The sequence below is a fragment of the Orbicella franksi genome, chromosome 15 (assembly GCF_964199315.1).
Source record: "Orbicella franksi chromosome 15, jaOrbFran1.1, whole genome shotgun sequence".
NCBI classification, from domain to species: Eukaryota; Metazoa; Cnidaria; class Anthozoa; order Scleractinia; family Merulinidae; genus Orbicella; species Orbicella franksi.
The window spans coordinates 6,188,647-6,200,591 of NC_138159.1; the positions used below are offsets into that span (position 1 = coordinate 6,188,647).

Consider the following 11,945-nt stretch of genomic DNA (forward strand, 5'->3'; position numbering starts at 1 on the left):
AATAGAAAATTAATCAACATACTTTTAAAACAATTATAAATTTGGCATCCAGAATAATGAAAATACTTTTTTGCTTCCTCAGTCCGTATTGGCAAATGCAAAAGCTTACCTTGCCTTTCTGTCGCAGCGAAACAACTCGATTTAAAATAAAATAGATTTTTTTTTGACAAACTCGGGCACTATGCCACTAATGCATCTACCACCAGATTTGTCACCGATGCATCTGCATCTAATTTCTGTCACTGCACCCATGTTATATTTTTTTCTCAATCTTGAGCGTGCATGACAAACTTGTATCCTTAATGTTGGATTCCATATATGTGGCACTTTAGAACAACACAGATTCCAGTTGGCTCTGTGTACTGTTATAATGCCCGAATGACGAACGATGAAACAAAGTCCAGCGGCTTGACTGCTCATGTCACGCTTTGTCCTGTTCTGTGCGTTATGGTACAGTCCACTGCTATACCACTGTAATTAACTCACAAGCATAAGCTTGAGCATGAGCTTGAACTTAAGCTTGAAAGCCTAATTTAAGTGTCTTTAAAGAGCGATGCCCGGCCAAATTCCTGATGCTTATAATGTCCTTCGAAAGTAACATACATGCATACATACATGCCTTTCAGTCACAATTTAAACTATTACAGAATACTGGTAATTAAGAAAACTTATTTACAGGCTAGTAATGTAATTAAATTTAAAATACATTCAAAATTATTCAAAATCTATCCAAAGTTATTTCGCATGAAACATATTATTAAAAAGTGTCCGCTTGAAACTATCAACTCCTTTAGTGTTCTTAATATTGTGGGCTAGCCAATTTCATTCCCTTGGACCCCGAAAGTAAAATGCCCTGTGTCCCATTGAAAATCTTCATCGGGCGCCACAAAATTGTTCCATTCCCTTGTGTTCCTGTTGTAACCCAATCAAGAAAGCCTTCGGTCTCTTTGTTACAATCGAAATTCCACGGTATGTTATCTCTTGCCATGTGTGCTGCACATCCAACAAGAAAAGGTTATAAACCTTTTTATTAGCATCTCGGGTCGATAGCCTTGCCAAGTGAAAGGAACTACAATTTTCTTTTATAGAGTGATACAACACCCTTTGGGATTGGTAATTTGGTATGACATTATTTTGCTCACCAGTACCAGTTCAATTGTTGCCATTTTATACCAGTTAGTTAGTGCAAGCGTGAAGCATTTTACGATCGCAGGCTTAAAAAGAAACTGAAAATAGCGGGATAGTACCAGGAGCAAAAATAATTCCCATTTTTTGACCACTCTGCTTTCATCAAAATTTATAAAAGTTTTATTTTTGTTTTCATCTGACTTACCCGGATGAATGTATGGGCTCAATTTATTACTGGTCAGAGGTTTACCCCACCGGGACAGATAGTCGCACGTGTCTCAGCCCCATTTCCCCAGGATTGATTTAGTTGCATCTAATGTTGAGGTTACTGTTTCAAGAATTAATATAAAAAAGGGACGTAATGCTATATTTTATTCTGCCATAACAGAAAAAGAATTTTAAAACACCCGATAACCAATTATCAATAGTTACCAGTGAATCTCTAATTCTCAAGATATGGTTCTGTTTTAACCCTTTTTTGGCGCAATGGAAGGTCAAATTTAACACTTAGCTGAAACAAATTATGTTAAACTGTAAGTTCTGACACAAAATCACGATTCTCAAGATATGGTTTTGTTTTAACCCTTTTTTGACACAGGAAGTTAAAATTTAGCATACGGTTGAAACAATACAATAATGTGGAGCTCAAAGTTTGGCACAAAATCACATTTCTCAAAATATGGTTTTGTTTTAACCCTTGTTTTTTGGAACAAAGGAAGTTAAAATTTAACAATCGGTTGAAACAAAATAATGTTAGCTGAAGGTTTTGACACGAAATCACGATTCTCAAGAAATGGTTCTGTTTTAACTATTTTTTACACGAAGGAAATTTTAATTTAACACTCAGTTGAAACGAAAAATAGTGTTTGCTGAAGGGTTTGACACAAAATAAAAAATCTCAAAGATATGGTTCTGTTGTTGACACAGGAATTTAACACTTGCTTGAAGCCAAAAATATTTTGAACTGAAGGTTTTGACACAAAATCAACTTTTCATGATATGGTTCTGTTTTGACCCTTTATTTGGCACAAAGGAAGTTTTCATTTCACACTCGGTTGAAAGAAAGCAATGTAGAGCTGAACGTTTTGACACAAAATCACGATTCTAACGATATGGTTTCATTTTAACCCTTTTTGGGCACAAAGGAAGTTGAAATTAACGCTTAGTTGAAACAAAAAAAATGATGTTGAGCTGAAGGTTTTCACACAAGATCACATATCCAGGTAGTTAAAATTTCGTAGCCAAATGCAATAGAAGTCAAGGTTTATTGGGGGAAATTGACGTTATAGTTGCTTTCTCATGTGTGCAATAGTGGTATATTAACACAGCCCGTATACACTCGCTTGTCAATTCTACAACTGCAGCTCGTAACGACATGATTGGCCACGCTGTTGTTGAGTTCATCGGTCACATAATTTTTAGCTTCACCCGCAGTGTTGCTGAACATTCCGACTTTGATGAAGCCGAGCGCGATTTGGAGTTATTTGGGTACAATCCTCTAGAAGACACGGGCAAAGAATGGTACTGTCAGCCGATAGATGAGCTCATTTACCAAGAATACAGTGACAGAGATGTAACAACGTTGGATTATTTGCCCTCTCCCAAGATTCAGGCAAGGTTGCTGAACGCATGCTCGACAGAAGAAACCGAAGAAACAGAGGACGTAGGAAACGATAGAGCTATGGCTTGGAAGCAGTTTAGACCGTCTTTCGTCCGTACTGTTTGCAAATCAGCTTACATTGGATTTCTGGTGTCTGTTTTAAGTGCCGTCATTGTCGGAATGATTTCAATTTTAGTTTATTATCTCAGCTTTCAAACTCAGCTCAACTGCTTAGTCCACCCAGAAAAATCGATACCGAACAAACTACGATGGATCAGAACTGTCTCCGAAGCCTTTTTTGCCTTCTTTTTCTACTGTTGGCTTTTCGTCAATGGCCTATTTTATTTTCGTCCATTTCAAATGTTAGGACTAAAACTGACACTTTTCTTAACAGTGCTAGCTTTTTATATTTTTGATGTATGTTATCGCCTACTCCAAGCTCTCGTGTTTTCTCACTTCAACTTGACAAAGCTTCAAGTGCTACCAGGAAATGTTCTATTTTTTCTGTGTCTGTGTGTTCAAGTCTGCATCATTACCAAACATTTTTGCAGGGGGCCAAGCAAAAAACAGCTCTCGTTATTTTTATCTTTAACAATTCCATTTTTTTTAACATATGTTACGGGTATTCTTGTAGCTTATTTCATATATCCAGCTTATAACAGACAGAACAACATTGTTAGCAAAGTACTCATTGCCATATTCGCACCGCTCATTACGGTTTTTCTTAAAGGAGTGTCACGCTTTTGTGTCCAGCGATTGTGGAGGATCAGCCATCCGGGACATTCATTTGTGCCGTTGGGTCCGTTGTATCATGGGTCGGCTGTAATGCTGAGATTTTTACAAGTGGATGTTGAAGATGTAGGAGCAATTGCTGTGATTGGAGGGATCCATGGAATTGCAGAAGTGATAGAACGCAGTGCTATGGTTTTCATTGACCACATATACCATCAGATTTGGCAAAGGAGATTGGTTCGCTGTGGGAATTTCCGTACTCCTCGTCGTGAGAGACTAGCAGCTGATATTGTCATAATGAGTATCTTGTACGAATCAAGTGGTGTCATCTCCGTCAATGGCTTCCTGCACTTGTATCGCTATTTTTACAGCAGCGACAATACTGCCCTCCAGATGCTACAATCCTTTGCTCTCACAACATCAGTCGCATTGGCAATTGAGTGGTTTTTCACCAGTCTTTCGCTAGCTATTGAAACTCGATATCAAAATATGCCTGTAATGGCTATCTGGCGAAGAAGATGGAAAAAGCACATTGTAGTAGCGATCGTAAACGCAGTGGTGATGGCCTCATGGCTGAGCTCAAGTTTGATTTTACCGGCGGTAGTTAATAATGAACGCTCTGTCGGCAAACCTAAGGATTTCTGCCAAATGCCGTTTGAGTGGTGAGTCCTGTCCATGGACCTTGCTGATCAAACTGAAGGAAATTGCGACTTCAATTGGAGCAACAGCATTGCAAGGCGTTTACTGTTTACTTTGTGAGACGTAAAAAGAAACTGCAAAAGACATGCAGTTTCGGTGAAGAGGGGGACATTGGGGGGGGGGAGGGGAGGGGGGGTCTGAACGCCGCAATGCGGCAAAAAAATTCGGCAAATGTGAACGTGCGTAGTAATTGCGGGTGCACTCACAACTTTAAATTTAAAAGGAGTGTACGTTGAAAACTCGAGTGTATGTTGAAAACTCGATTTAATGCATGACAACGGTTTTGAACTTTAGCTACAACTAGGTAAACTTGGCTTTTAAAATTATTTTCTCTATAGTAAATGTTTTTTTTTCTTTTCAAAAAAGACACAATCAAAGTGTCATTTGCTTGGAGCACTCGCATGATAACCTCGTAGTTCGTCCACTGTTTATGAGTACAAATTGAGTAGACTCGCAACAAAGCACTGGCGTGGATAGTTAATGTGACAAGAGTTCATGGTAGCTGTACAAATTTACTGTAAGATTAATAATAAAGTTCGCTGGTATTATCGTTTATTGTTAGTACAGTTAATGGTTCTAATAGCGAATAAGCTAGCCTGTTGCCCCATTGTGATACCCCCCCCCCCCTCTTTGGTACCTCGCTTTCTTCTGACAAAATAACGACGCGCTTGTTAGTATTGAGGAAGACACTTCATTCGGAGATATGGGCCACACCAAACTCATTGATGTGTCTGCTGGCTCTCAAAAGTTCACAAGGCACCAGGTTGCGTACTGTCGCTGCAACATGTGTCCTATTCGCACGCACGAATAGGCTATATTCGTATTCTCGGTATTCGACTGGAACTAGCTTGCAACTGAAGCTAACGCGGGGAGTCTTTTCAAATGCAAATGCAGGTCCACTCCAATACCGAGAATACGAAAATGGTCTCTTGGCTTGTTGTCGCCTCACGTCGCCGCAACATGGCCCCTAGCGTGTGCCTACTTTTTAGACTATTGAGCCGCTCAATTTTAAGTTTGTTATACTCAGCAGTAGGTGCGCAAATAGCTCGATCTGCTCCTCCGCGATGACTATAAATTAATTTCTTGCCTTCTCTGCCTTTAATTTGCCTTGTTTTGGACGGCTGTTTCAATATCCCTGTCAAAAACGTTTTCATTTATATTAGAAAACTGCACGACGGTGAAGACCAGTTTTCGTCATGTCAAAAACCAATATTTGGACCAATAATTAAAACTGGTAATAGAGGAACAGGGTGAATGTTTCCGTTGTGAAGACTCAACTCAAGGCATGACGAACCCACGACAACTGACGCGGCCTATCAAAGAAACTCGTGCTATACATGCATGGGTTAATGAGGGCACGTGGGGAACAAAATATAGTGAAATATCTAAGATTATAAATATTAAAAAAATAGTAGGGAGAGACAGGTGTTCGGCTGGTTATTTTTCCTATTCCAGAGATAAAAAAAAAGACACTCATAATTTTTTATTATTGGGGACAAAAATAAAACTCAGAGAATAATAGGAATTTCACGATGATCCTGTTTTAGTTTTATACCTCGTAAGTTTTAGTTAGCGCCAGTCTGTGTAATTATTATTAAATTTCGTTTTCTCCTAACGGAAAGCCGCAGTTATCGAGTCTCCGCGCATAATTTGTACTCTTTGGAATTTCGCACCCCTATTTAACTTGTTTTTAACCGCTTTTCGTGGTAAAGGGCAATTCTCCGGTATAGTATCCAGCACGCAAAGAGCGCCTTATCCATCTACAAATTTTCTTTAATTAAGGAAACTGAACATTTCCTTTTGAATATGTCGCCTTCTGTGCAGTGGTTATTCTCTTAGTTAAAATTTTTTTGTATGTGCAAATAGGAAGCCATGATTAAGCCTTAATGGACCAAAATGATATATATATCTATATATTTTTTCACATAAGGGAACACTGTCAAAGGCAAACCACAAATGCAAATTTGCTCAGCAAACCGCGCCAGTGACGATGAATGCAGATTAATTGTTTTTCGGCGTGCAAGCTCTTGTTAAGTTGCCATGTTTTGAGCAGCTGTTTAATTCTTTACGTGTCGAAAGCTTTCTTTTATATTTTAGAAAAAAATAGTATTTTGATGCATGTAGAATTGGGTTTCAATCGAGAAAATCAGGGAGAGAATTGAAGTATCCCATGTTTTTGACTTAAAAATAGGTTTCTAATTTTGAGATAATTGGTGTTGTTGTAGTTAAATGTTTTCGTGACCAGACCTATATTCAACGCGACAGTTAGACCGCGAGAAATTTCAAACAAAACCTTTAACGCTTGGGTTAATGGGGCGCGCCAGTAGAAAAAAGCATTTGTTACACTTTATAAATTCTCTCTAATCCAAAGGATTTTAATAGTAGCAATATTAATCTATTCATCTACAAAGTGAGTGAACAAGAACATGCTCCGCTAATCTCTCTAATTTCTGTTGTATTTTTGCAATAAGTCGATTCACTTTTGTATTTACTGGCGCAAAGAGTTGTATAAACATCGAGTTTTAATTTCCCATAGCTGGAAAGCTAATTGCTTTGTTTGGGAAGACTGCTGTGTTGGTGCGCTTAAATAATACTATTTTTACAATCTAGCCATTTGAAGGGTACTTGGTCAGAGTGCAATTCTCAATTGTAGCACAGTCGATCTACAAATTAATCGCTCTTAAGAAAATTAGAAACTCTCGTATTTACGTTTAACAACTGAAATTACTTTATTCTAGCCAACCATGCCTTCTTCAGTCATAGTTGTTTACTGTGATTCCTAAGGAACTCTACCAGCGATGTCACTTTGGTTTCTACGATTGAGAACTGAAGTTACTACTGATGGTCCTTCCAGCTGACTTCGTTATTCAGCAACTTAGTTTGCCGTCACCTTCACGCAAAGCGAGATACTCGCTAAGCACACCTCAGAAGCTCGCGAAATGCATTTTTAAATTTCTCGTGTCTCCAGGCGTAGATGAGAGGGTTAAGGCAGGCATTTAGACCCAGAGCCAGGTCGTAAACGATGAACTTGAGCGGCCAACTAAGGCTGCGTACGACATGCCGCGACCCGAAGACTCGACAGCTTGTGACCACTAACAACGGGACGAAACTCGAGAGGCATACTCCCACCACAATGCCGAGAGTGTAAGCACCTTTCAGCTCACTCCTCCAGGTTGAGACTCCATGCGTGCTGTGCTGCTCTCGGATCTGTTTTCTGTGCTTACGAGCCACGACGAAGACATACAAGTAGGACGACAGTATGATCAAAATGGGGATGGCAAGCAGTGAAATCACCATGAAGATTTGATATGAATCTCTAGCTGAGGATGGTACTCTTTGGCCATGGCGCCGACGTGGTCGTTCCTGGTCTCTGACGCATGGGTGGAACGCTCTGTAAAGCTTTTTGTAAGCGTTACCGCTGCTGTTTGCTCTGAGCGCCTGAGGAAAAACGAGCGTAGCTGCAACAGCCCAAAGCCACACTGCGATGGAAGCGATCACCACTCGGCGATTAGTCACAATAGTGTGATATCTCAGGGGATACTTCACGGCAATTACGCGCTCGACGCTGATCAAAGCTAGGTGCAGAATGATGACAGAAGCAAGCACAAGACTTAACCACGCACTTGATTCACACAGCCACTGGATGCTTGTAGATGAACCGCTCTTTACAAGCGTTAAGGCGATGAAGCTCATATGGAGGATGAACGGCAACACCGTCAAGCTGTCTGCTATGGACAAACTCACCAAAATAATGTTGGATGCAGTCCGCAGGCTTGGAAATTTGTAAAACGCTCTGAACACCAGAGTGTTGCCAAAAATGGTAGGGAATATCAGAATCGCTTTAAGACTGAGCGAAATCATTTTCACGTCATCAGGTGGACCTCGTCGAGTGGGAAGCGCTGTAGCGTTCTCCATTTCTGTTCCGTTAAAGGAATTTTCTTCGTTCATCAATGCAACCAACTCTTTTCTAGTTTTTTATCTTGGATAGAATGCCTCTTTGATAAGTCGCAAAAATTAATACTAGTTGTGTGAATTTGGGCGTGAAATCGTGGTTAATGTTCATAGAACAAGTTCAAGAATAACGAAAAATATGGTGCAATATTACCAAGTGTGTAATTCTTGTCACTCTTGTCATCACCTCTTCAGTTTCGCATCCTTGGTCATTCTGTGAATTAAGATATAGCGACAAACTCGTCATCGTCTACCATAGTGATTGACAGCACCGCATCTCCTTTCAAGCAGGTTTTAGAAAGAAGTCTTTCCTCCCGGAGGGGGGAGGGGGGAGGAGTTCCCCCCTTACATGGGCTATATAGGTATTTGCGGCCCCGATGGGTATGATTTTTGAGCTCTTTTGGTCTGTAGAGGGCAAAGATTGGGTCCATGCATGTTGGCCTGAAAGAGGGTATGTTTTTCACTCTGGGTTTGCATTGAGAATTTTTTTACAAGGAACTAATATTTTTTCCGCATCGACGTTGGCAAATTTGTATTCTTTCTCAAATATTAACGCAATTGGAAGCGTGGAAAGACATCTGGAAAACCGCGTCGCTAATGTCCCTGTTTTTTTAGATGTCTTTTAGTCAGTTTGCGTGCGACTTAAGCGACTAATGGAGCAGATACTCTAAACAAATATTTCCCCAATGGATCCGTCAAACTTTGACATAGTGTGAGGAAATCAAGACAAAATTCTCAAATTACGTTGTTTTTCTTCGAACTAAGGTGCTGAATAACAATTGAATTAAATCTCTCGGAAATGGTTGTTAATTATTATGATTTTATAACTAGTTTTGGAATAGCCTGCAATAACCTTTGTTCTGAAAGTTAAACTGTTTTTAAAAATGCTTGATGCATATATATTGTCCGTCTTGGTCGAGCATCCAAAAAGAAGTGCAAACACCTTTTCAAACAGGGTAATAGACGTTCGAAGTTGTCTGGGACTTTATTTTATATCGACTTGAGAGAATGCTAATTAATTTACAGTACAAACCATGCAGGTGACATTCTGGGCACAGGAAGTAGAAATTCAAATTTGAAAAACAAATAACTATATGTTGTCTGTCAAAATTACGTGCGACAAATTTTCTTAAGCCACACTAAGATTGAAGGAGAAACGTCTTCCTAAGTTTTTGTTTTTTCATAAGTTTTTTTTCTTTTCTTTTTTTTTCTCACAAGGAAGAATACAATGCGCGTAGAGGCTACTTGACAGCGCAACCGAAGACTAAGCGTCGATTGAAAAACCGTTAATTTTAATTAATATACTTCACTTAAAGAAACTTAGTAGGTCAACCGCTGTTTGAACTAATTCTGAAAAAGGGTATCTGTTGCACTCTGGTTGTTCATTGGCAATTTTTTTTACAAGGAACTAATGTTTTTTCCGCATCGACGTTGGCAAATTTGTATTCTTTCTCAAATATTAACGCAATTGAAAGCATGGAAAGACATCTGGAAAGCCGCGTCGCTTATGTCCCTGTTTTTTAGATGTCTTTTAGTCAGTTTGCGTGCGACTTATGCGACTAATGGAGCAGATATTCTAAACAAATATTCCCCCAATGGATCTGTCAAACTTTGACATAGTGTGAGGAAATCAAGACAAAATTCTCAAATTACGTTGTTTTTCGTCGAACTAAGGTGCTGAATAACACTTGAATTAAATCTCTCGGAAATGGCTGTTAATTATTATGATTTTATAACTAGTTTTGGAATAGCCTACAATAGCCTTCGTTCTGAAAGTTAAACTGTTTTTAAAAATGCTTAATGCATGTATATTGTCCGTCTTGGTCGAGCATCCAAAAAGAAGTGCAAACACCTTTTCAAACAGGGTAATAGACGTTCGAAGTTGTCTGGGACTTTATTTTATATCGACTTGAGAGAATGCTAATTAATTTACAGTACAAACCATGCAGGTGACATTCTGGGCACAGGAAGTGGGAATTCAAATTTGAAAAACAAATAACTATATGTTGTCTGTCAAAATTACCATCTGCGACAAATTTTCTTAAGCCACACTAAGATGGAAGGAGAAACGTTTTCCTAAGTTTTTGTTTTTTCACAAGTTTTTTTCTTTTTTTTTTTTTTTCTCACAAGGAAGAATACAATGCGCGTAGAGGCTACTTGACAACGCAACCGAAGACTAAGCGTCGATTGAAAAACCGTTAATTTTAATTAATATATTTCACTTAAAGAAGCTTAGTTGGTCAACCGGTGTTTGAACTAATTCAAACTTGAAACAAAAAAAATGCCTGGTTGTGGCTGACGTTCTTCGGACAACAGTTCTGAATTCGGATAGTTGGCGTTAATGTTTTGTAGGGGAACGCTAAGAAATAGACCTTTTTAGCTTTGGCGGTTTGTTTTCTCATTACAGACCACGTGATATTCTCTAGAGAACTGTCTTTTATCCATCTAAAAATTATTCATACACACGAGTGTTTGAAAATTTGAAAGCGAAGTAAAGTAAGGTAAGGTAAGGTAAGGTAACTTTATTTTAAGTCGTAAACGTAGGGAGTGGTTGCGCAATCTCCGGCTCCCGAGCCAGGGGCTCATTACAAAAACGCACTGACTATTTACAATAACATTCTACTTACAATTACTATATTCGCTAAGATAAATTCAGAATTAAAGTATTAAATATTCCTAAGAGCAACTGTTCCTAATATTAAAAATTTGAGTTAAAAAATACAGTTCATAGACTGGCACCCTGCAACTCCACACCGTTGAAACGAGAACGAAATTGTACCAAAGTGGTTGAGGATTTGATGATAGCTGGTAACTGGTTCCACATGTGGGCAATCTTATACAGAGAGGAGTTGTGCATGACAAGGCTGTTATATGATGGTTGCACAACATTTAAGCCACTACCTCGTAAATTATAGTCTCATCACATGGTCTGAAATGGGACAGTAAACCACCAAGCTAGAAAGGTCTAGATACCAAGATCAACAACACACTTACCAAGCTATAGAGCTGCTCATCGGATCTCTTGTTAGCGACATTCTTATTACTGTTTACGTCTCAGTTCGTGTAAGTTTCCTTCTTGTAATACGGCTATTGTAACCGGGGCAACGTCCTCCCAAAGCAATTAACCAATCACAAGGAAAAACGCGAACAATACATTTCAACACGTGGGGTTAAAAATTCTTCATTCTCTTCCAGAGAAGCCCTAAGTGAGAGGTTTGGTCACCTCAGCCCCTCCACCCAGAATGTTTATTGGTAGCCTAATAAAATGATGGACCTGGGAAAGTGGTGCACGAACATCTTTCCTATCACGACAGGCGTGCATTACTAACTACTTATTAACCAATAGTGAGGTCTTTACGGGAAGATTTCAAAGCGAGACCTTGCCGTATTGACCGAGCGAGCTAGCCATATAAGAATCCAAGTTATTGCATGTTACGGAACCTTGGGTTCCGTACGTGGCCCATACATCGTCAATCTGGCCAACGATTTCTTCAGTCTTGCCCTCTTTCAGCTCATGTTTGTCATCGAGTATCTCGTTCTCTGTACATCGTCTTTTTCTACATAGTGAGAAAACTAGTAAGAACATTGGAATGCTGAGACCGGACAAACCTGAGGTTAAACGCAATGTAGAAGTCTTAGATTCATTAAACCTAGAAAAAGTGGCTACCAAGACAAGCAGAACACTCATATCGACCACTTCATCACATATCTACCTAGGCGAGTCACACAGACCGATGTGCTGCCCTCTCCCATTGACAGTGACCACGACGCACCGTATATATTACCGTTAAAACCGAGATATAAATACATCAGGAATGAGAAGCAGTTTGATTAG

At 39.3% G+C, this 11,945-nt stretch overlaps 2 protein-coding genes across 2 annotated transcripts; one reads left to right on the forward strand and one right to left on the reverse strand.

The window, feature by feature from the left end:
• Positions 1–83: 83 nt before the first annotated feature.
• LOC145469751 (uncharacterized) lies at positions 84–4,275 on the forward strand. Its single transcript, XM_081453545.1, has one exon. The coding sequence runs from the start codon at positions 2,504–2,506 to the stop codon at positions 4,124–4,126; it is 1,623 nt and encodes a 540-aa protein (XP_081309671.1). The 5' UTR covers positions 84–2,503; the 3' UTR covers positions 4,127–4,275.
• Positions 4,276–5,241: 966 nt separating this feature from the next.
• On the reverse strand, positions 5,242–11,304 carry LOC145469776 (trace amine-associated receptor 365-like). Its single transcript, XM_081453582.1, has 2 exons — positions 11,105–11,304; positions 5,242–8,324 (listed from the first exon to the last, which is right to left on the reverse strand). Exon 2 carries the CDS (start codon positions 8,105–8,107, stop codon positions 7,073–7,075), a length of 1,035 nt encoding a protein of 344 aa, XP_081309708.1. The 5' UTR covers positions 8,108–8,324; positions 11,105–11,304; the 3' UTR covers positions 5,242–7,072.
• Between the last annotated feature and the right edge of the window lie 641 nt (positions 11,305–11,945).

What these genes read in the sequence shown, in the direction of transcription:
- LOC145469751 (XM_081453545.1), top strand. Translation starts at nt 2,504, where the DNA reads ATGATTGGCCACGCTGTTGTTGAGTTCATCGGTCACATAATTTTTAGC.
- LOC145469776 (XM_081453582.1), bottom strand. Translation starts at nt 8,107, where the DNA reads ATGAACGAAGAAAATTCCTTTAACGGAACAGAAATGGAGAACGCTACA.